Consider the following 25,089-nt stretch of genomic DNA (forward strand, 5'->3'; position numbering starts at 1 on the left):
CGCACGAAATAACGCAGACAGAGAAAGACGTTACACACAGAGGAGCTAACTTACAACAATGTTCATTCCGGAAACAATGAACCACGTGTATACGCAACATCTCTTTACTACCATCATGATTACACGCACTTCGCAAAGTCACCTATCTTTACGAAGATAAACTTTGTGCGCCTTAATCTCCATGCGCCTTAATAAGAAACATAGGAACGCGCTTTCGGATTCTGAAATTTGGGCACAGGCTGCCATACTAAGCTAAGGGCCTCAGTCAGCTCCTTAGAGCTTCTGAATTGTCCAAAAATACCTACAATATAACATGCGGACATCGCCTTCACAACCTTTCCAGTTGGAAGCACGCAGCTTTCTTCAGTTCTTTCACACCAAGGCCAGCCTCTGTAGACGAGACACACTTGCATATTTTCTCTGGTGCTCTCACCCAACGCAGCGAGTGACAATTTACGTCTGAGTGAGAGCTCAATGTATTAGAACGTCTAAATTGCAACATTATCAACAGCAGCAGTGCCTTGCTTAATAAGAAATTAAGACAAATATATCACACAACGTGCGCCACATGTGCGAAATGATCCCGATGACATGAGAGCGTCCCAATACAATTATTCACTAGTAATTAAGCTAGCTGCAATAAAAAAGAAGCGTACGTTTATCAAAAGACGTTATAAAATGCTGATTGTTCGTTGCTGCTTGCTTCTTAAAAAAAACACCAGGCTTGGGCGAAACGCTCAGCACTGTCACAGCGTAAGCTCGTAATAATCCCTGGATAGCTACAGCAAGCACTATTGCAGGGCACCAACTACGCCATAAATCATTGTTTAGTAGGCAGGCATTCACTATGCCATCCTTCGCCCTTCTTCGGAGAAGCATAGTACACGCTTCACACTTGCAAGGAACTCTGTGCAATTTCGTTTTTTCGTGCTGTGGTTGACGACGACGAAGAATTATGCCAGAAGCTTTGGTAATCTCCACAATCCCCCACAGTGGGTAAGCGTCACAGTTGATTGGTGAAAATGTTGAGATTTTGACGACCTAGAAGTGCGGCAGCTTGGGCTAGTTGGTATGGCATGATGATAGTTATAGCGCAAGAACAAAACATCGACACAGAGATAAGAGACAAGTGTCCTTCATGTCCTTCTTGTCTCTGTGTCGTAGTTTTGTTCTGGCGCTATAACTATCGTTTTGACGACCCACTCGTTGCGCAACTGATTGGTAATGTCTGACACCTGGTTGTTCCTTTGCTGTTCTAAAACACATTACTACTCCTATAACGCGATTTCTTTTCCGCCATCAAGCCTGGCTAGGGCCATTTTACAAACGATGCCCGGCGCCGGCGTGCATCAGTGGTAGATCACTGGGCTTTCACGCAGGGGGCCTGCGTTCAAATCCCACTGTGTCCTTGGTGCTTGATGTAGTAATTGTTTTTTTTTTCATTTCGTGCGATAGTGGTTACGGATATCGGCAGCAGCGGTGTACAACTACGGCGCCACACGTGACCCGTGTAGTGATCTCATAACAACTTTCGCAGTAAATTAACCGTCTGGCATTACTATGGGGAATGGCTAGAGTGGTTCAGAAATTAACTTTTCGGTTCGTTAGTCTGGATCAGTGGTTCCATCTAGCGGGGCCCACTTCAACCAAGCAAGCTGAGTCATAGCCTCCAAGATTGCAAAACATTGGCTGTTGTTGCTACTGTCGCTCCCACTACTTTCGCTCTGCTGCTACTGATGTCAGTGGCTGCGTAGCAAAGGCGAGCAACGTTCGGCACGGAAGCAGTGACGTCTAAAATACCGCTTTCACGCGGGTGATTTGAAGTGTGCTTACGCGATGAGGACCTTTAAAACGTGATTTTATTTTAAAATAAGCACTTATTTGGCACGAAAGTAGCATTGCGAGGCTTATGGACGGCAGTTTCAATAATCAACGTCGACTCAATATTTACATTTAGTGCCCGTTTAAGACCACGCCCGCATACGAACACGCATACGAATAAGAAAGGAACCGTCGTCACGAGCGCTGATGTGTGTGCGGTCTTCCGATGCAGATCTACCAACTCGCCCGAACAGTCAACAGGTGTACTTCTGGAGACAGCCTGTTGCATTGAGTTACTACTTTATCAGTTTCTGAAGGTCGTTCGTGTGTTCAAGTTACACTTCTTCAATTAAAAGGGCATTAGCTATCAAACAACACGCCTTCTTGCACTGAGTGTACACCATTGCATCTCTTCAAGATTGCGCGCCATGCTTTGCTTTACCATGAAAAACGTTACCAAAATTGCAGCCGATTGTAATGTCCAAATTGGTGTTAGTAAAATACTATTATTGTGTACCTTTATCCTCGAGAACACACAGAACGGTGGAGATTATTTGACGATGAAACGGCACAGCGATCTAAAGAAAAGTTCGTAGAGCATAGCACACAAACTCGGGCAGAACACGTTATTGATGGGATTGCGCTACAGTAACGGTTGATGTGGCAGAGGACCGCCAGCTCCAGCATACAGTTTGCGAAGAGGTGTATGGTGCAAATATACGTAAGAACATTACACGGCGCCATATAAAACAAAAACAAAAATAGGACAAGCGCATCTTTGTTCATGAAAGGAGGCCAGGAAGAGACACTCGCATGAACACTGCAAGCGTTAGCGGCGATAAATGCAGTCTTGCAGCGTACGCGCGTTTGTGTTCGACACTTCCAAAGCAGCTGGTACAAACGCGCACAAGGCTGCCTGCGTTGCTAGCTGTCGTCGTCGTTTGACATAAGTGATAGGTACACTTGTAAGTGGCGTTGCGTGGAAACTACATCTGCTAACTGCACGCACTCAGTGCAAGTATTCAGCCCAACACTAGTTCTCCTGGCTTCCTGCGTAACAGTAAATTTGCTGCGAAATCTGTACTCTATGAGACCGGTAAATGCGTCATAAAGGGTGTTGCGGCTTGGCCCTAGTTTTCACAGGATGATGATAGACACCGTGTCCCTCTGTTCGTTGTGTTATAAAAGCATGCTATAGTCATTCTTATGCACCTAGAGAGAGTGAAAAAATTTTATTGATGAAATAGCTGCTTGTTTACTGTGTCTGAAAGCCCTTTCACGTGGAGCCCCACGGTATAGTGCAGGTCACCGGGCCCCGTCGAGGGTCGATAGGTGGCTTCAAATTTCTACTTCGGAGGGGCACGCCATGCCATGACAAATTGTTGAGAGTCACGTTAAGTTGCGGCGGAACGACTTCTACCACATGCTGTGCGTATTGGCATATGTTACGCGATCGAATGTCAGTGTGGAGTCACGTCATGGACGTGTGTTGCTTGTCGGCAAAAGTTTTATGGCTTGTGTGGGTGTTTGCTATCTTCCGCGCCAGTCACTCGGCAGTCGAGATTGGGGTGACTCACCAGCGGTGCACATTCATCCTCAAATGAAAAAAAGAAATATCGAACATTTACTCACGTCCTGAAACCTACATATCAAAATAAAAACGCCACCGAATATATATTGCAAGAAACCGAACTTATCTGCAATGAAGAGAGAAAAAAAGTGCCGCCATATCCACGAAGTGAATGATGATGAGTGGGCGAAGCTCTGGAGGAAAAACTGGTAAACCATGAACCTTCCGTACATTTTGCCCACTTGATTTTATTACAATGCTCCCCCATAGCGTACGTCGCCGCACTACATCGAACGATTGCTTTCCACCAATGACACGTGCCATACGTGACATCATTCCTATTTTATAACATCTCGCATCTTTCATCATCAACTACAAGTACCGCCGTCTAGTTTATAACATCTTGCATCTTTTCATCATCAGTTACAAGTACCGCCATCTAGTGAACACTGCAAGAACTAAACGAGAGGTGGCTACATGCAGGAGACGGTACCGCGATCAAAGGAGCTTCGCCCCTAAAAGGAATGGCCGAAAGGCCCAGACAGTCTGATGAGCTCTGTCGCTTCATGAGCACTTTTAAGGCGGCAGTCTTAGAGGCCTCATTCGAAGCGTGCAGTGGCCATCGGTGCCAATTAGAAGGATACGGCGAATTGTCAATATGCGATTCTTTTACCGTCATCATGATGTTGCATAACCTGACCTCCGTGATGACTTCATTACATGACGTCATCTCGGACAAAGTGGGGCCGATACTTGTGCAGCAGAAAAACCACGTTGGACTCAGAAAGCTTCCACGTGTGGCAGACGGGGGTCAATAGAGTACACTGCGAAAAAATATAGGACGGAACACTCCTTCCGCATCCTTTTAAAGGACACTTAAATAAGTAATGAAGTGGTTTGGACTGACACATTTCTCTGCGACAACTCTAACGTAATTGATTTCATCATCATACTTTTGTAATAAGCGAACAAATGAATTTGAGAGTTTTAATGTTAAATTTGGTGCCATAATCACCTTGCATGACGACATGAATTCCATTGTGTAGTGACCGTATTCAGGCACCATTCACTCAAGAAACTTTTCTGAAGTTTAGTATGGTAAGTCCTTGGCCCACTCAGAGGACAATGCACTCCACCTTTACCCATGAGCAACTGCACAGGCTCTAGTGGGCGCCGTCAAAAAATATGTGAAGTCATGGTGAATGGTGCAGAAATTTCCAGGTGACGTCGGAACGGTTTTTTTTTCTTGAGGGGGGGGGGGAGGCGCTTTCTCACTTACTAAGCTTTTTTCGCCGAAAACAGGGTGTTTTTTGTAGTGTGAAAGATTTGTTTACCAATACGACAAAAATTGTTTTGCTCTTTAGTCTTTCTTTAAGTCATCTTGTGCGAATGCATAAGCGACAATGTGACTTTGACCATTCGTCCCTTTCTTAAGCATTTTTGGAGTCAGAGCATTCAACTCGAAACAACCTTTTCACAACGGCTTTCTCTTTTCTCCACGAAAGAAGACCACCCGGCTACGCTATCAGAGAACGCGTCTGCGTTCGAGCGTGGGAATTTCTTGCGTCGTTGCTGTGTCACTGCTGTGCCTAATGATAAATTTAACACTTAAATCAACAAAAAGTATTAAATGGGAAGCATTTCATGGCTAACTGCAGGCTGTTGGGGCGTTTCTATCTATCTATCTATCTATCTATCTATCTATCTATCTATCTATCTATCTATCTATCTATCTATCTATCTATCTATCTATCTATCTATCTATCTATCTATCTATCTATCTATCAGTCCGCTTACGTCTGGGTGCTTTCGTGATCCCCACTCTAACATGTGGGTAGACGAAAATCATTATGTGAGGGTAAAAGTGTTTGACGAATACGACAGTCTCGTCATGACGGGAATATCGTGAGAACACCGTCGCGTGCTTCGTCAAACACATTACTTCAAACACCTGCATACACTGGACCCCGGTAAACGGGAAAGCTCGTAGCCAGGAGAGACAGGGGTTAGCTAAGGGCCCCCGTTCCTCACACAACGCTCAGAAGGAAGGGTATGTTTTACCAAAAATAAATTATAAACGTACGGATTTTTCACGGTCTTCAACAGGTGCCCTCCCCTCGGCTCCCAACGCAGAAAAATTCGGTCTACTGGCCTGTATGCACTTTTGCACCCCAGGTGATAATAAAAAGGTTAAGATTAACGCTTGCAGACGTCGCGGGCGTTGCAAGCGTTGCGAGCGTAGCGGGTGCCATATGAGCTTTAGAATAGTGTTTGCCCTCCTAGGAAAAATTCTAGTGACTTCGCCCCTCCCTAAAAATCAAATGCATGAAAGGTACTTATAGCCTGAACACCTGTACTTTGGGGGCCTCACTGGCCGCACGAGCAGCACGCTATTTCGGAATTTCTGCGAGCTCGCTGCAAGCGCGAATGGCGGCTCGCGTTTAGACGCATGCGTAGCAGCAGCGACCACACCGCAAGGAATTGCGGTGCGCTATTATAAACCTCTCTAATAGTATATACCTATTGTGGAACGACGAGAACAGGCGTCGGTAATTTATATGCGAGAGCATTAACAAAAACTAGTTATCGGTAGCGAATAACTATCAGGGCCTCAGCAGGAATCGAACCCAAGCATTCTGCGTGGCAGTCAAGTGTTATCTGGCAGAGCCAAGTGAGCTCTCAGACCTGCATTGGCAAAAGATCCATTGCAAGATTGTGAAACGTTAATTGTGGTTGCAGTGGTGGTACGCCTTGCTTTATAAACGTTACATATGCACTCCTACAATTCAGGCGTCACGTCAAATCAACGGTAATTGTATACTTCAGCGCCATGCATTGAAGTTGGTCTACATAGCACTATGGCTTTCATTACGGCAAGCACAGTGCGCTTACCAGTTTACCTCTTCTGGCGTTGGTAACAGCCGTGTTGCTGTTGGCATCATTACGGAACTATAAACAACTGGCCATTTAAAACATACGAGGCTGCGAAAAGTGGCATAGCGCCAACACGCACGGGCAAGAAAAAGATGACTGAACAAGCGCTACTTTCAACTAATTAAACTGATTTCAACAATCAGTTGACAGTAGCACTCGTTTCGTCATCTATTTCTAGTTCGTGTGTGTCAACACTATGCCACCTTTCGAAGCAAATAGCTGACGACCCCAAAAAGCCACGTTGGCAAATATGTGGATGTTTAACATATTTCTCTGCGTTTAGCATGCGTACATACCTCTAGCTTTATTTTGTAAAGTCTTCCTCAATTAAAAAATTCCACACGATCAGCGTCCCGCAGCATGCTTCGCATGACGTCAATTACCATGGTCTGTGAAACCTGTCCAATTTTTCATTTTGCTTTTGAGTGATATAGTGTGCTCCTCACGACGGCTTTGGTAATGACACTACTACGTTTACCGACGTTGGATGCAGCGCGTTCCGGCCACAAATTTCGTCATATGTTTGCCTTCTGGGAAAGCCAACCGCCAACTGTTGCGTGTAGTTTTATTGGATTCTCCAAATAGTTGTATGAAGTACTACGGCACAACCTAGCGTACATAACTAGATAACCAATTTCGCTGTATACATTTGATGACGACAGTCATAAAGTACACCATTAATTCTCTTGACATTTCCGCTTTTTTTTTTAATTGAGGCCCCAGACTGCTCACATCTGGTAATGTAAATTTCACGCACTTATAGAGATCATAATGTTAAAAAGCACTGGCCAGAACGCAAAAAAAAAGCTGGTGTTCTCAGTGTGGGCCTTAAATATTAGCGCTATTTCACAGTGTCGCATAAACCGGCTCATGCTCACACCGCCGTAAAAATGCATTATACAGAACATATCATGATATCTTATTGCTAGAAACCAACGTGTACACGCAAACATGCACTTTATTGTTATTAATAAGGCCACAATGACAAGCATTATTCTAAAGAATTGTATCATAAAATGAAACCCTATTTTACTGGTACTTTTTTCGGTATTAGAAGCAGTTCTATAAACGCACTACTGTGGGGCCGTAAGAAAACGTTGCAATCGTCAGTACTGGATCGGAGCATTGCGTTCAGTTGAGGGACGGAAACTAGGTAAAGAGGGTTAAATAGGTCACAGCAAATATGCCGAAGATTGCGTGCCGATTTGGCCTAAAGGTTATGCCGGCACCATTCTTTCGATACGGAGGGGAAGGTTTAACGGTGCTTTTTTCACGGTTCTCGCTCCCAGTGTCCCGTTCGTCGAGGGCTGCAGTTCCTTCAGGAGGGGAACACAATCCGGTTTTCTTGACACATGTGGTGCCTTTGGGGCATGCGGTGCAGACTGCCCCAGTCAGGTAAATAGGACGCGTCAGCACGTTGCCTGCTGTGCCGTAGTTACAGACGTAGAGTTGCATGTACGGCATCTCCTTGGCGCCGGTGACGGTGTAGTCGGTGTAGCCGCAGCCAACGTAGCCTGTCAGGGCCCACACAATTTGCGTAAAGTGCCCCGTCGGCTCACCGGAAGGAGGTGCAAAGCTATTCACGCTGGCCGGCGGGTAGTGGTCGTACTCGTCAAACCAAGCCTTGATCTGACCGGGCCAGTCAGTTCCCCCGAAAGAAGCACTGCTTCTCTGGAAGGCCAAGTTTTGCCCTACGGACTTGAACTTGGTCGTGAACCGGTCTGCGGCCTTATCGTGATGCAGTTCTCCATCGGCGTTCGTGCACTGGTCCGCCTTGGCCTGCGCCACAGAAGCGAGCTCTTCATCCCACAGGAGCTGCCGCATGTTGGTGGCCGCCGGGAACTTTTTGAGTTTGCCCATAGCAACCATGCCTCTATAGTGGTTGTGCGTTTTGAGGATGAGTTTGATGTCAGCTTTGCTTACGCGGCTGGCCTTAATGGTGCACTCCTTGTTGGGCGGCAAGCAGGCGGTGTGTGTGGGCCTCTGCTTCTTGTACTCCTCTAGGCATTTCTCGACACTGCTTGCGACCATCGACGATAACCAGAAAGTCGTGAATACGATCATCCGTGTTCTCATAGCGTCGCCGTTGCTTCTTCTAACCGATGATGATTATGGCCTAAATGTATGACTCACACCCTCTGTGGAGGATGGGCCAAGAAACGTGTAATGATATAGAAGGGGATAACATACTATTTGTATATCAAATAAACTATACATATTTTGTTTAGAAGAGGGATAAATTTTACTGTTTGACAGATTTGCGATCAAAATCGCCTTTATTTGATTAAAAAATATTTCTACAGCAGAACACATATTCCGGTGACGAGTAGCTAATAAGGAGGCTTCCAAAAAGAGAATAAAAAATAATAAATTTCGATCCTATTCAATTAAAAGCCAGTTTAAGAACATGTTTTCTAAGTGACTTGAAGGAACTGCAGACAAAAAATAATGCTCGATTGTTTCAGCCTTGTTACACAATGCGCAAAGAGGTCATAGAGCCAGACCAGCTCTATGTAAGTAATATTAGTTTAGGAACTCTACCGCGTAACTTAGTAAAAATGACTTCTTTGAGTATTGACTAGAACCTTCTGCGCCAAAGAAACAAGAGGTGTCAATATTCGTTTAGCTGAGTGAGTATTCTTTTACCAGAGTCTTAGATTATGGCACGCTTTCGAAATATGTAACTTTATGAGTGCTTCTGTGGGGATAATTGAAAGTATTTGTCAACTGAGAGTGGCTTTCGCCAGAGTTTCCGCCACTTCATTCATTTTTATTCCTTTGTGTCCCGGAACCCAGATCAATCTGATGAAAGCTGTATAAGTCGAGACAAGAAAATGAAACACGTGTTAATAATACAAAATGCTATTAGAAGTGAGCGCTGAACACAAATATAACAAATCTGTAACCATGACCACAAGTGAGGATCATGGGCTGAGATTTTTCAGTGCCATATTCTGCGCCAGAAATGAAATTCTGCCAAGAATACTGACAAGAAATCGGGAAGTCTTAATGAGAAGGACCAGTTGAAGGTCTCAAAAAATGCCAATCCCAGATTTATTTTCACATTGTGAGGCATCTGTAGCTATGATACTTATTATATTTATCTATCTCCTTTAAATGTCATTGCAGAAGGTCACTTATTAACAGTGAAGACAAAGTTTTTGCATTAGTCCGATATATATCATGAAAAATATTTTCTAGACTCTGTCTTGCATACTTTATGGGAGGTATCTTGCACTGTTTAACATTTTATGGACCAACGAGTGATTGTACCTATACCACCTGTGGAGTCCGGAACCGAGGCTTATAAGAGAGGAAAAAAACTGGCTGGCGCTAAAAATAATATTTTCGTTTATAGGATACTCAAAAAACTTCAGAAATATTTGTACCGTTAGTATCCTGAATCTGCACAAAATAGAGGGCAAACTTTTTTTTAAGGACACAACATTATTGGCGACGCATTTTGTTAATCCAAGGCGCAAAGTAAGGGCCTCTCTTTCAAGATGTGCCAGAGGACGCAATTTATAAGCTGGTGCGCCCGAACATAGAGCAGTCAAATTCTGAAGCGGGGCGTACGTATATTTTGTGTATCAAACTCAGTGTGTCTCCTCACATCTCCGATGTACTGTTGCATAGCCTTCGTAGGACTCCTAGCGCCCGTACTTCTTTCTTGGCAATGTGTTCAATGTGCGTTTGCCACAGGAGGCTTTTATCATAAATTATTCCCAGATATTTGGCATAATCCACTTGTGGTATATTCTGCAGGCTACAAGTCAGTCTGATAGTAGCATGGTTGTTCGAAATAAAAACTATAATTGCACTTTTTAACATTATTACATAAACGTAAGGTCTTCAAACAATTTTCAATGGTGCACATATAAGAATTAAGCGAGAGTACAGAGAATGTCTATCAGTATCTGAGGCGAAAAAGGCGATGTTGTCTGCATATACATAAGTGTGTAATCCATCATGACTGAGAATTATGGCTAGTAATATCATAAAAAGAAGAGCTGAGCTAACTGCTTCCTCAGACATTCCTCGTGACTGTGAATGTAAATTTGAGAAATGACCTTTTAGTGAGAACTAAAATAACCTTCCATATAAAAACTCACTAAACCAGCTAACCATATAATTAGGGATGTCGTGATATACTTCATTCAATAGTATTATATGTTCTACGCTATCGTAGGCTTTTGAGCTATCCAATGTTACCAGGGCTGCTATTTCCTGCGATTGTGCGCTAGTGTATAGGACCCTCCAAGTCCACACGAGCAGGCTAAATGGAGCATACTGGTTTAAAACTACTTTAGAATGGGTCCACAATTTTTTAGCCTTCTACTAAGTAAACGAGACGAGCATAAAGCATTCTTTTTATTATTTTAACCAGATTAGAAGGTAGCGCACTGGGTCTGATATTGTTTAGGCTGTATTCTGCGCAGTTGTGTCTTGGAACTGGAAGTATTTTTGGCAGTTTTCCAACTAGGAGAAATTCACGAGCACTTTATAGAAGGGTTCCCTGTAGTTATTAAAATACCAGGAGCCTCATTTAAAAGCATTTTGAATATTTTTTGTGGATATTTTGTCATTAGGTGGTGATGGATTTCGAAGTCCTTGCATATAGCCGTGGCCAGATTAACCATTGATATCTCACTGAAATCAGGACTTCGTGTTTGTGTTTTAAATTTATTGTAAGGTGATAGGGGAAATGAGTATCTCTTTTTTAGGCCACTAGCTATATAGTTTAGCACTTGTTTGATTTCTTCGTCCTTTAACACTGAACAATCTATGTTTGGACTATGAAGGATTTTTTTATTATGAAGAAATTTGAAAGGCGCGCTTTTATTTTCGGCTTTCGATAGAAAGCTGTAGTTCTCAATGTCATACTCATAGAAGTGTGGCAGCTTGGGCTAGTTGGTATGGCTTGACGATAGTTATAGCGCGAGAACAAAACGATGACACAGAGACAAGAAGGACACGAAGACACGAGCGCTAATTTCCAACCGAGTTTCTTGTTCGCGCGAGCTCTCGCGAGTGTTTTTGTTATTCTTTTTCTCTTACTCATGTTCTGCTCTTTGTACCATATGGTTTTTGCCACATGGTTACTGTCTCCTCTATATATTTTCGCGCTCTGCACAATAAACTCAGTTGGAAGTTAGCGCTCGTGTCTTCGTATCCTTCTTGTCTCTGTGTTGTCGTTTTGTTTTCCCACTATAACTATCGTCGTACTCATCTTTTGCTTTAGTTACTATGTGTTTGATTGTGGTTTGGTGTAAGTTATAGTCACTCCGATTTTTCGTACACTGTTTACGAAGTAAGCTTTTCCGGTCTCCTTCCTTTCTTCTATTTTCTCGTGAAGAATCCAACTTCCACCAAAGGTTGAACAAATAATTTTTCTTGTATTTGAAGAATAAATTCCGAGCCATTTCTAGAAGTTCCTGAAATACGACAAATTTTCTTTAATTTTTCTTCATCAGACGCATTGGATAATAAAAAAACTGTTGACACCCAGCAATTCTTGAACTCGGTGTAGTTTTTAAAGGTAATAATTTTCTGAGCACCTAATTTCACCAGACGGGCAATATTATAAATTACCGGAAGATGGTCGCCATTGGTGAAACTAGCAATGATCGGCCACGAATATACAGAAAGACTCCTGCTATAGAATTTTAGATCGATTGTAGGGCTGGTTAGAGCTCTCGCGAGTGTACAATATCCAGTGTTCTCGCAATTGAAGCCCCCAGAAATCAATACATCACGCCCACAAAGATTTAGAGCCCTGTCAAGATAGCTAGTACACTGAACACCATAAGAAAATTGAGCGTTTATGATATATATCTGAAAACACTCGGAAATCGAAGGAGCTTTATGGTTAAAATTGCACAGTCTGGCTCCATACCACAAAAATACGTGGCTGTGTGGTAGAACACCCGCTTGCCACGTTAACGAGCCGGGTTCAATCCTCACTAGCACGCGGAGTTTTTGAGAATTTACTTTCCAGTATCTTCCTCGATCTTTCGGTCACGCAAAAGTTGATGATTTTTCGCTCACAACCAACGACGACTGCACCGACTTCGATGGTGACGCCAGATGTTCGGCGAGATGAGATCTTCAGCGATATCAAGTTAATAAAGTGCCCATGTCTTAGAGACGCATAGTAAGTACCCTGCTTTTCACGAAATCATGAATAATGGCATAGTGATTTCCTACCTGCCTCGAATAATTAGGATGCTTTATGCCATCAAACGACTAACTTACGTCTTGTTATTTGTATTTTTCTTGAAACTGAAGGGGAAGTACACGTAGAAATTTTCTATCAATCAACGCGAACCATCAAATCCTGTATTTGAATCATTCATTCAGGCATACATTTATTCAGTCGTAAAGAAGCCTATTAATGAATCAAATGGCACTTGCATATTACACACACACACGCGTGCAGATTAAGAGTTCTTTTAGGGCAAAGCTTCTTACGTCGTGGGTCGAATGTCTGTGTCGTCGTCGTGGCAGCCACCTTTTGTTTAATCATGAGAACGTCCGCTGGATGGCGGTACTTGTGTCTAATAAATATATTATGAAAAGATACGTGGCAGTACTTAGAGTGTTCGCTACATGAACGGACGGACGGATAGACAGACAGACAGACGGACGCACGGACGAAGAGACGAACAGACGGAAGGACGCCTGGATGGACAGAGAGAAACATGGATTAACGGGTGGACGGACAGACAAATGCACGAACAAAGGAATGGATGGATGCACACATAGATGGAGTGAGGCACGACGGACGGAGATGGGCTGACGGAAACACGGACGTACGGATGGACGGTTCGCCCCACTCATCATCATTCACTCCGTGGATATGCTGTGACTTCAAAGACGATATTCTTTCTTGGGGACCTTCAACGCCAACATTTTGGTCTGTCTGTCTGTCTGTCTGTCTGTCTGTCTGTCTGTCTGTCTGTCTGTCTGTCTGTCTGTCTGTCTGTCTGTCTGTCTGTCTGTCTGTCTGTCTGTCTGTCTGTCTGTCTGTCTGTCTGTCCGTCCGTCCGTCCGTCCGTCTGTCTGTCTGTCTGTCTGTCTGTCCGTCTGTCTATCTGTCTGTCTGTCTGTACATTTGTCTGTTTGTCAACTCTTAACGGCACCGTGTACTTGAAACGGCCGACACCATCCGCAGCGCCCACCAATGTTGCTCAGGTTTTAGCGTTCATACTTTTCCAATTGTCAATTCACAAGCAATTTGCACAAGTCTGGAGCACGATAACAACACGTATATATTCTGCATGTGCATCTTTTCCTAGAAAGTGCATACAAAAGTAATTTTAAGGACCGTAGCACTTATCACGCTGCGCAGACCATGCCACGCTTGCATGAAAAGGTGAATCTCTCCAACGCTTTGCTAAGACGCGATGGTGGTGCACCTACCCGTCGCCTTACGTTCCTCACCTTATTACCTCTGAGACAGGTGCGCACACCCGTCTCAAAGCCACGCGCTTCGTTTTGTAAGAATACTACCAGGTGGCGCTCATGTCTCACGTGTGACGTGAATTAATTCGCTGGTTCGCCTCCGCTGCACGCTCGAGGCACTCGAACGCAGGGACTCCAAAATACCATTCACCGATTTTCTTGCGCAGAACATCAAATTAATTGTTCACTCTCTCACCACGCAAGACAATCGTCTTTCGACGACAGTTGCAGATTACATGCACATACGGAAACATTTTTTTTTACAGTTCTCTATTACAATTTGACCTGTAAAGCTACATCTGAACGCTCTAGCACTGACAAGTATCCAAGGCGTCTTCAGGTGCCTGTTCTTTGGGGTGACCGAGGCACCAACTCGACGGTACTCTCACTCATGAGTCGACAACTCCCTCAGACACACTCAAGTAATCCATTTTGCTCTGAGAACTCACTCAGACTCAGAGTCAGTGAAATGTTCTTCAACTGTACTCACACGGACTCAGGTTCGTAAAACATTTTTTTCAATCCACTCGAACTCAAACTCGCCAACATATTGCTCAGCCGAACTCATGCCGACCCACACTGAATACTTCACTTGGGTGAGTATGTCTACTAAAGGAGGGGAGGTGTATTATTACCGGAGCATGTATGACCAGAACATGACAAAAGAGGGAAGAAAAAAGTTGGTTTAGGAAAAACATTTCCACATACTTCGTCAAGGGTTTGACTGCCTGCATTTGGTGAGCATGAGTTCACTGGCGTAGAATTAGCTTTGCTGATCAAAGTGTAAACGCCCTTTCATTCCAATATCCCGCATATTGGGTGCTATACGGTGCACGTTTTGAACTTGTAGTTTGAAATACGAGGCATCCGCGGTTGCGATTCAGTCAGGAGTTTCTAATAAAATATGCGTTACATACGAGATATTTCTATAAGAACGTCTCGTGAAAGAGTTGTGGGAGAAAGTATTTGCCCTCTGCTTCACCTCTAGCTCACGCCTGTCATCAATAAACATTGAGGTGACACAAGAATAGTAGTGCGTTCTAGATATGTGTGATCAGGCTACAGTACAACCTTAAGCTGATAAAGGGGGATAGTAATGCTGATTGGTGAATAAATAGAACCATTCATCGTCCATAAAAGGTGAACCTCACTCATACTCATTCAAAAAACATATGCTGCACTTAGGGCTCACTCAGACTCAGACTCACCAATTGTTAACTCAACTGGACTCACTCGGACTCAGACTCAATAAAATATTGCTCACCCACACACATTGAGACACAGGCTCACGACTCAATTCAAGTCTTAGTGAGTTGGCTCCTGAGTGAATATGCCGACCTATACCGTCCTTTGCATGCATATTGAAGCCTGCGTCCACTGACAGCATTTGTTAGGCTAACTATAGACAGACGACATCAAACAGCCCTGGCGCCACGATGATCCATCGGCAACTCCACAATAAACAGTCTATTGCCGTATTGTTCAAGCAAGTTCACAAGGTGTGGTCGTGCAAAACGGAATCAATAGATTGCCAAAAAGAAAGGATAGGAAGTAGTTACCAAGAGATTCGATGCATTATGGCATCAATCAATCAATTATGGCTCATGTCGTCATGGGTTTTGTGTATTTCCATCGCCAAAATCTTTCGTATCCCACAAAAGCAACCTCCCAGAAGAATCCTACAAGAAAAGGAAGGGTAAATTGTGCTTTCAAGTTTCCTCGTAATATCGTGTGTAGAGGATGCGTTGCCATCTTAGGCTTTATCAGCTTGCACAATGGCCTATTAAGGGTTATAAGACACTAAGATCACCGCTTTGCGCATTATGTTTGAGAATGCCGCGTATGCGAGCAACCTCAAACGATAGCTTGAGGTGGCTGCAGGAGGGAGTGGCTCAAGCACACATGAAATGCGTCGGCTGGTTCCGTTGAGGGAAGGATCACATGTGCCAGGCTGCAACAAGGAGGCTTCAAAGCTTCCTTGGTGAGAAACTGCAAACTTTGACCAAAAGTGCATTGTCGGGTGTGGTATTTCTGTTCATATCAGTACACGGCTCATGCATTTTTACGTTTTTAGGCCCTCAGCGCTTCGCCTTAAAGTGATGGACAGCACGACAACCTCTTCGCTAGCTGAAAAAGCCGTGTCTTCTGGTCGAGTTTCAGCACAAAAAACCCTACTGAAATTAGCTGATAGCTTTACTTCGCGTAAAATTGTGTGAGTTGTCATGGCATCTAAAGGTCACAGTGGCGTCTTGCAATAAAACTGACCTTTAATGAATCATTACGACAAGTAGTCAGAACAGTGCCGCGAAAAGATTAGAATGTTTCTAATATCTAGTTAAGCAAGCGCGTGCAGTTTAATAATGTTTTTCCCGTTATTAGTGCTAGAAAAAACGATTGCAAAAAAGTAGTTACGGGTATTTACACGAACAAATAGAAGTATATCTCTTCGGTGCATCTGGATATCTGACTCGGTAGAGTTTTCTGCTTCCGTCCTCATCAGGTACACCAGCAAGCTGCACAACGCGGCTTTCCGACCCCTCTTGGAAGGATTGCGCGTTCTCTCAAATGAAGGCGCTGAACGAGGGTCGAACGTAAAGCACACACTTATTTACAGGAAAAACAGAAACCACCCCACCTGTAACCAACAAGTGAACCTGAAGTGCACTCAAGTAACTCGACATGAACGATCAACCACAGGGAATCATGATAATAAGGTTTATCTGTCAATACAACTGTCATTTCCACGCATAATTGGTGACTTCACGCCAACTCGTACAAAATTATTTGTTCTTGTCTTTAGAATGAAAATGCCAATGTCAAGAAGAAAATTGTGAAAATACATGATAGATTATGTTCTGCTTGGCGTCCTTGGCAGATTAGCGACTCCCAGCAGTTCAATATTATATCGGAGACAGAAGAAGTCAAACACACCGTTGCAGCAGACCAGAACGGCTGGTCATTTCCAGGTGCTGTGCTTTTTTGAGTTGACGCATAGTGATTGTTGCGTTCATCGCGACGCGCTTCTGGGAGCTCCGCCTTTGTTCCAGACTGGCGACCGTCTTGAAGAGACGAGCAGAGTCCGGTCTCCTTGACACAAGTGGTGCCTTCGGGGCAAGCTGAGCACATATCACCAGCATCGTACACGGGAAACGTGTAGACGTTGCCAGCGTCAGCGTAGTTGCACACGTACAGCTGCATGTACGGCAACCGCGAGTAACCGACGACGGTGTAACTGACGTAGCCGCAGCCCAAGTAGCGCGTCGTCGCCCACACAAGCTGCGTGAAGTGTCCGGTAGGATCCCCGGAGCGAGACGAGAAGTTGCCCAATCTACTCGGCGGGTAGTGCGGGTATTCGTTGAACCACGCCTTGATAGGACCAAGCCAGTCGGGGCCCTTGAAGGGGGCACTGCTTGCGCGGAAAGCTAAGTTTTGTCCCGTGAAGTTAAACTTGGTGGTGAAACGGGCACCGGGTTCATCGTGAATAAGCTTTCCGCTGTCGGGTGTACACTGGTCGGCCAGCGCCTGTGCCACAGAAGCCAGCTCTTCATCCCAGAACAGCTGCTGCATATTCGTGGCTTCAGGAAAGTACCTTAGTTTTCCCATGGCCACCATGCTTCTGTAGGCGTTGTGCGTTACGAGGATGACTCTCTGTTCAGCCATGCTCACCCGTCTCGACTCGATGGTGCAGTCCGGGTTCGGCGGTAAGCAGGCGGTGTGCGTGGGCCCCGGCTTCTTGTATGCTTCCCGGCACGCCTGGAGGCTCTGTTTCGTGAGTGACGAAAGCCAGAGAGTCACCAGAATGACCCTTTGGGCTTTCATATCCGCTTCTTCATGGTTATCCATCGAAGAGATGATGATAGCAACTATACTGAAATTCTGGAAAATTGGTACTGCTAGGCGCTAGTCGGGAATCTGGATGATCAAACAAATGATATTCCTAGAATATGCCTCAAACAATAGCATTTTTTAGCTACCATTTATCCTTGGGTTGGAAGGAGACCAACCTTAGGATGCAGACGCGACTAAACTGCCTCGTCTTTTTTGCGCAGGTTTTCGCTGCATGCAATTCACCAGTGCGCTATCAAGAACTCAACGTCGGTATGACAACGTCCATCATCGGATTTCCCTTAGCGGTGAATGTTGCCGGACTTGATGCCATTGATGTCCTGTGAACTTTAAGTGAGGCCATATATTTCGGATCTTGTGTACAAGGAAAAACTGCAGTAACATTGTCATCATTCGAACCACCCAGCACCACGGGCACCACCCCCCAAGCGTTTGTTTTTCAGTGGGAAGGGTACCAACCTAAAGATGAAGACGCGGCTAACCTGGCTGGACTTTTTTGAGCAGGTTCGTCGAAAAGCTACTAGTCAAGGCCTTAAGAGAGATTTCTTGTGCCTAGTTGTGGTCCCATGACCGAGGGTGTTGTGGAATTGTGTCACGAATTTTTTGATGCATTGTGCTTTGTAGTTCTTTCGTTAAGCGGGGACATTGAAATGAACCCTGACCCTACGTTTTCTGAGCAAGTGTGAGCAATTTTAGATAATCAAAGCGAGACCAAAAGCGAGCTTGACTTTATGCGGGAAAGCTTAGAATGTCACGCTACTGAAATTGACAAAAGGTTAGCCTCAATAAAACAGAAAGTTCGGTCATGCTCAGAGACTGTACCAGGGGTCGAAGAGTGTGAGCGTGTTGTCTCAAGGTTGCATGAAAAGACTGAATTTCTACTGGGAAAACATAGATAATCTTGAGAATATAAATCGACGAAACATTTTGATTCTTCATGGGATGAATCAATGTGAAACTGAGGCTGTGGGTGTTCTGAAAGAAGCTCTTTTGAGAGATATTTTTGAAAACAGAGTAGGAATTCAGATAAGCAGCCTTGAACACATTTACCACCTCGTCAGAAAGAAAGCTAACAAATCGCGTCCAGTTATTGTGCATTTTTTAATCTCAATGAAAAAAAATAGAACTGCTAAAATTGCTAGAAAGGTTAAGAACGCTGGGTACTCATTGTCGGAATACTATTCACTCCGAATTCAGAAAATAAGAAAGAAGCTGTGGTCGACCGTTAAAGATAGCCACACACCTGATGACTAAGTGTATTTCAAGAATGATAAGCTGCTTTTAAATCAGGGGATGTACGTGTGGGATGAGGAACTGAACCGAAGACGCAAGCTTGCCGAGCCCAGTACGGATTCAGACGGTGACACTACACAAGGTAATGAAAAGCACGACGCACATTGCAATGTTTTAATGACCTCCCGTGCAGCGGCAAAGAAACTGTGCGCGGGGCAAACGAGGCTGCAAACTGTACAAGAAAACACTGCAAATGGGGCATCTAAATGAAGACGAAATGACACGTGTCATTTACGGCTACTATGTTTAAATGCACAAAGTGTCATGAATGAAACATGTGAACTTGAAATGCTCCTTTAGGACCGTTACCCACACGTTAGTCTGCTGACAGAGACCTGGTTGTACACTGCAGTGACTGATAACGAATAGGTCACCCCAAAGTATAAAATACTTGCATGTGACAAGCTCAAGGCGGTGTAGTTACATTTATAATTAAGTAAAGCATAAATATGACACTTTTATCAGCTATTGTAGAACATGAGAGGATCAGAGATTCTGCTGTTGGTAATAACCATGTTGCCGTTGCCATCGCTACGCAACTGTAAATATCTGGTTATATAAAGGATACGCGACTGTTCGACAATATTTGAGCGACGACATTTGCACATATATTGAGCATTAGTTTGTAATGTTTGGCCTAAATAAACAACACCGTTGTTACAATCCTTGCGAATGCTCCGCATTACATTGATTCCCATGGTACGCGGGATTTCCCAGATTTTCGCTTTAGCGCTAAGGCAAGTGCACTTTGTGACCTTGAATAAAAAAAAGAAAATCTTTCGAGGCGTTCAATTCTTTTTTAGAAAAAACTAATGAAACCAACGAACAATTAGGTCAAGCAGGCAATAGGAAGCAATATTTGTTTTTTGTTTTCAATATAATGCAATGATTGCCGCCTAACTATAACTTAATTAAGATGATGAAAAATCCTTCCTGTCTAGAGAATCAAGAGCGTTTGTTAATCTCTAGGGTTTCTTCAGAGAGGCCGAAAAATTCCCTTTCTATTAAACCTAACATTTATTATTTTATTTCAACCATGTATCATTGCGGTATAAATCATACTGACACTTTCGATAGGCTCTCGTCGTCGTTTTCGCCGTCCCCGTCATGCTCCGTATAAACTCATAAAGTCCGCATCGGCATCATTTCGTATATCGTATTACGTATATCGTATTACCTACTCGCGGGTAAAAGCGCGTGAACGGAGGTGACGAACACGGGTGGTCAAAAGATGTCAGGTAATCTCCGTCGGCAAGAATGCCAATGTGATAAGATTACCCGGGTTAAACACGCCATGAAATGATGCTGAAGCAGAACTGGAATGCCCTGCTCACAATGAAGGAGCATGAAAAAATACGAAAACGAAGGTGGGGTAGGGGGAAGGGGCGTTCGAGCAGCGACTGTGAACATTGACTCTAAGGACGTGGTTACGAATGCTATATGAACAGACATCACCAGATGGCTCGAATACCTTTGACGTTCTTCATTCTCGACAGGAAGAGACTGTGTGAAAGCCCTTTCTTAGTTAGTGCGACTGCTAATAAAGCCGACGCCTCTAACTTAATTAAAAAAACATGAATCGCCTAAAGGAAGTGGACATGTCATTCTCAACAGGGGCGAATACATCAAAGGTGTACGACGACTGTAGGACAGTAAATTTTACAAACTACTTTATTCTGAACCAACCAAACAGCACCAAGAATTGATTAATGCGACCCGCCACAACCTCGCAAAACCGGGAGCTATACACATAAAGCTCTGCAAATCACTCTTTCCTGCTTGTGCCATACCTGCACGTTTCTACATGCTACCGAAAGTACACAAAAAATCAACCCTGGGAGACCTATAGCATTCTGAACGGGAACAATTATAGAACCATTATCTAGCTACATGACGTTCTTGATAAGGGCTTTTCGCTTCGCCATCCATCGCACCGGCTTAACACAAACCACTTCTTGAGAGAAATTGAAAAAGTTTACATATTAGAAGGGTCTTTTCTCGTCACATTAGACATCACGTCGCTATACACAAACATTGCTCATGATGATGGAATTCAGGCTCTTGTAAAGTCCTACAGGGAAAATGCACCAGCTTCTTCTCCGCAACTAATTGCCCTTCGGACTCTAGCTAGGATTGCCCTCGAATTGAACACCTTTGATTAACAGTCAATATTTTTTTTTCAAACAAATGAAACAAGGATGGGAACGAGGATGGTGCCGAACTATGCCCATATACTTGTTCACAGTTGTGAACAGAGTTTTGTTTCAACATATACACGCACCCCGCCTTTTATAAGCGGTACTTGTATGACATCTTTCTCATTTTGACGGACACCGAAGAACTGCTAAGTAAATTTATCGAGGCATTTAACAATGTCCATAGAAACATTTCTTTCCCGCACACGTATTCTAGAACTGAAGTTAACTTTCTTGATGTTAACATAAAGTTGGAAGGGGGTAAACTAATAATCTTTACAATAAGCCCGCAGACGCGCCACAATTCCTCCACTTTAGAAGCTGTCATCCGGAGGCATTGTGAAACCAGCATCCCATACTGTCAGGCAGACCAATTTAGAAGGATCTGCTCTGAAACGAACAACTTGAAAGAAAACACGGATCGCCTACGCAAAATTCTTATAAAGCAGCACTATCCACCTCCCATCGTTGACAACGCGATCAAAAAGCAGTAAATCTGAACCGCCACCATATCGTGCACAATCAGGGCAAAGAAAGTAACGAACAGAGCTACCTAATTTTCACATTCACTACTAACGCCCACAATGTTAACAACAATGTCCTAAAAACACTTCAGAATCATCAAACAGAGCGACCACCTAAAAAAACTTTTCACAAGTTCGCTGCGGGTGTATACGCGTGCCCGAAAAATGTTAGGAACTACGTAGTACACTCTACGTAGGACAAGTAGGTTGTGATCCCTGCGGGTAAAGTAGATGTCAGGTGTGCAAGCACATGCAAACAGCAACGATAGTTGAAAGTACGCATAATAATTATGCACACATCATACCTAGCTACCTAAACTGTGACTCTACAAACGTTGTCTACGTGTTGAAATGTGGCATCTCCGCTAAACAATACAATGGACAAACTAATACGCCTTTTTGAATCAGATTCAACAACCACAACTTGCATGTGAACACACAACCAAACCTTCACATTTCGAAACATACAAATTTAAAAGAGCACAGCTTTCATGTCCTTAAAATAGCACTACTTCAAAGACAATTACGCTCGCAGGTCATACCTAATATACAAATTCAGCGCCATTGAACATGGAATGAATTGACATCCGAGAACTTTGCCTGCTTTACGAACCTCAAAGCACAAATAAACGACCCCTCTACATTAAACAGGCGGGACATCCAGCAAAGTTGCATATGCGAGCCAGTGCTTTCGGTGATCGCACCGGGCAAGCAGTTTTCACCCTTTCATGTGTGCCGCCTTTTGCATTCAGCTGTGTATTATAGTTGATCCTTGGGTAGGGTCATACTCGACCATTAAACCTCCCACCACCACCACCCACCGAGAAAATTTCTTCTGACGCCTCTAGAACGCGCCCTTCTCGCGCGGCTAGATTATGTTCGGGCCATTTTCGCGTGACTTGCCAATTTGTCAGCGAAGGCACTGTGAAGAGTGGGGCATTTAAAACAGACAATTAAGACATTAGGCAAACTTTAAAAATAAAGCAGATTTTTTTTTTCTTTAGTAGCCGAGCCAAGTGGCACACTTGTCGGCATCCAGTTATAGAGGACACGCTCACAGTGTTACAAACGAAGGAGGACGAAGGGTCGGGGGTTACAAGCAAGAGACACGGGCGCTGGCTCGCTGAATAGTTCCGTTGACCATGGATGCAGCCAGACGATTGGGTCCGGGTCTCCTTCTTCGTTTCTCACACAGAGTGTTCATCCACCCACCCATTCATCTATCTATCAGGGCTGTCGTCTCAGTCGCAACGCACATGCTGCTCATTCGGCATCTTTTCCTGGCATGTGAGGCACCACTGTTTTCAAGAGGGCTCCTCTGTTCGCGATCGTTTCATCACCATCTCTCGACAAAAGTGGCAGCTGAGAGGCGTTTGAAAAGGATAGGCAGTGCTTCGGGCCGAAGCGCACTTGACACGTCGTAAGAACATGCCATCAGCATCAAGAAGGAGGCACGAGAGAGAGAAAGAGAAAAGGAGAAAATGGCTGAGCTTTGCTCATCTTAGCCGCAGGTTCTACAGAGAATATACGCGTGTGTGCCACCGTACTTCGTCGAAGTTTTGCTGCATGTATATGTAACACTTCCGTTAGTTCTTGCCTTTTTATGCCCCACAAGTAGGGGGTTCATTGCAGACTTGAATATTTTTATTTTACGTTTTCGCAACAAGGCCATATACAAGAACATATATTTTTAAGATGGTTGTTCCCTATTGAAAATTTTCATGTCATACACATTTTAGCACTACAGGGTCAAAGAGATCGTTTCACAGAAATGCCGGTGTCAGCGTCAGTGTCGTTGGTTGTGAGCGAAGAATCACCGTCTTCTGCGTGAGCAAAAAATAGAGGAAGATGTAGACAAAACAAATTATAGAAAACTTTAGGAACCAGTGGGATCGAACCCGGGTCATTTGCGTGGCAAGTAGGTGTTTCACCACACAACCATGCTCCTCCTTCTTCTTTATTTATTGATGCATATGCCTATTAATACAGTGAAAATATCTTTCTCTGCTTGGAAATGCAGTAAAAGTAACTTCTTTCACTAACAAACGCGTTCTGTATACATCCTTATCAGTACAAGATGTATTACAATAATAATGCGTGGTACAAGCATGCATTGTAATCGGGCATCGGAACATAGCTATATGATATTACCTTAATGGTTTGAAGCCAGTCACTCACTATAGTTTACTGCACATATTCCCCTAAAGCCACTTATTGGGTGCATAGCAGGTTCTAAAAGATGTTATGCACAAAGTATTTGTATAACGCTCTCTAGTGACAGGATAACGCTATCACCTTCAACTCTTCAGGGCAATGCTTAAGGATTTCCTGATTTTTTTTTATATCTTTGTAGAGTAAAAAATAAAGAAAGTTTTAGTGTGATGGGTGTATTTGTGTAGTGTAATAGAAATTCTAATAAGAAAGCTGTTTGCCCAGGTTTTTACTAGTAGACTATTTATGACGCTATTATCCAAGGTCGAGACCTTACCTCCAACCCGCCTGATGAATTTTCACTTGAAAAAGTTTTTCTATCAATATATGAGCGATCCCATAGTAATGCCCCGACATCAACAACCACGTTGCTCTAAGCGCTGTACACGAAATACTTGTGCAGTTCACATCAATTTTTGAATCGCGGTCACATTGACTTCACAGAACTGTGCTTCGCATGGTTTCCTGTGTGAATTGCATCCCCCATGGTGGATCAGTGGCTACAATGGTCTGCTGCTGGCCCTAAGATCACAAATTCTCCCGACCGCGGCGGTCACTGTTCGTTGGAGGCCAAATAATTGCGTATCGTGTAGTGTGCGATGGCAGTGCACGTGACACACTAGATGATCGAAATTGCCGCATCCCTCCACTACCACGTCTCTCATAATCATACCGTGGTTTAGGAACTTTACAAGTTCAGATAAATTCGAATCTTTGTGAATTGACATACTGATGCGAACGAATACAACTCCAGTTCAGTCACTATTTTCTTTACATGCAGGTATAATATTTATTGCTTGAAGTTTACAAGCCAACTGCACGGTTTGATTAGCAGCGATGCAGTAATGGAAGGTGGCTGAATAATTTCGATCAACAGGTAGACGGACAAAGAACTTTATTGGGTCCTGAGAAACGCTACTGTTTTAGAGCAACGTCGCGGGCCGCTCCCACGTTGGATCGGGGAGGGCTAGCCTCACCGCCGCATCTTGGGCTCTCTGGACAGCCCGTAGTTGTGGTAGCAACTCTGATCTTCATAAGGCATAGTCCCGATCCTCTAGCAAGGTTCTTTAACACGCATCTATATCTAAGCAAACAGTTGTTCTTTGCGTTTCTTCCAGATAACTGTATGCGGCTGCCATGGCCGGGAAACTTATTGATTTTGAAAAACCGCTGGCTAACGTTCTTTTCTTTTTACCTTTGCTGGACGCATGCCTCGAACAAGCGAAGTCAG

At 43.9% G+C, this 25,089-nt stretch overlaps 2 protein-coding genes across 2 annotated transcripts; both read right to left on the reverse strand.

Annotated features, from left to right (window-relative positions):
• Window positions 1-7,355: 7,355 nt before the first annotated feature.
• Window positions 7,356-8,415, reverse strand: LOC142803522 (CRISP/Allergen/PR-1-like). The gene has a single exon (XM_075888648.1). The coding sequence runs from the start codon at window positions 8,399-8,401 to the stop codon at window positions 7,475-7,477; it is 927 nt and encodes a 308-aa protein (XP_075744763.1). The 5' UTR covers window positions 8,402-8,415; the 3' UTR covers window positions 7,356-7,474.
• A 39-nt stretch (window positions 8,416-8,454) lies between these two features.
• On the reverse strand, window positions 8,455-17,608 carry LOC119168586 (CRISP/Allergen/PR-1). The gene is made up of 2 exons (XM_037419982.2): window positions 16,721-17,608; window positions 8,455-8,463 (listed from the first exon to the last, which is right to left on the reverse strand). Exons 1-2 carry the CDS (start codon window positions 17,606-17,608, stop codon window positions 8,455-8,457), a joined length of 897 nt encoding a protein of 298 aa, XP_037275879.1.
• Between the last annotated feature and the right edge of the window lie 7,481 nt (window positions 17,609-25,089).

The sequence above is a fragment of the Rhipicephalus microplus genome, chromosome 3 (genome assembly GCF_043290135.1).
Source record: "Rhipicephalus microplus isolate Deutch F79 chromosome 3, USDA_Rmic, whole genome shotgun sequence".
Lineage (NCBI taxonomy): Eukaryota > Metazoa > Arthropoda > Arachnida > Ixodida > Ixodidae > Rhipicephalus > Rhipicephalus microplus.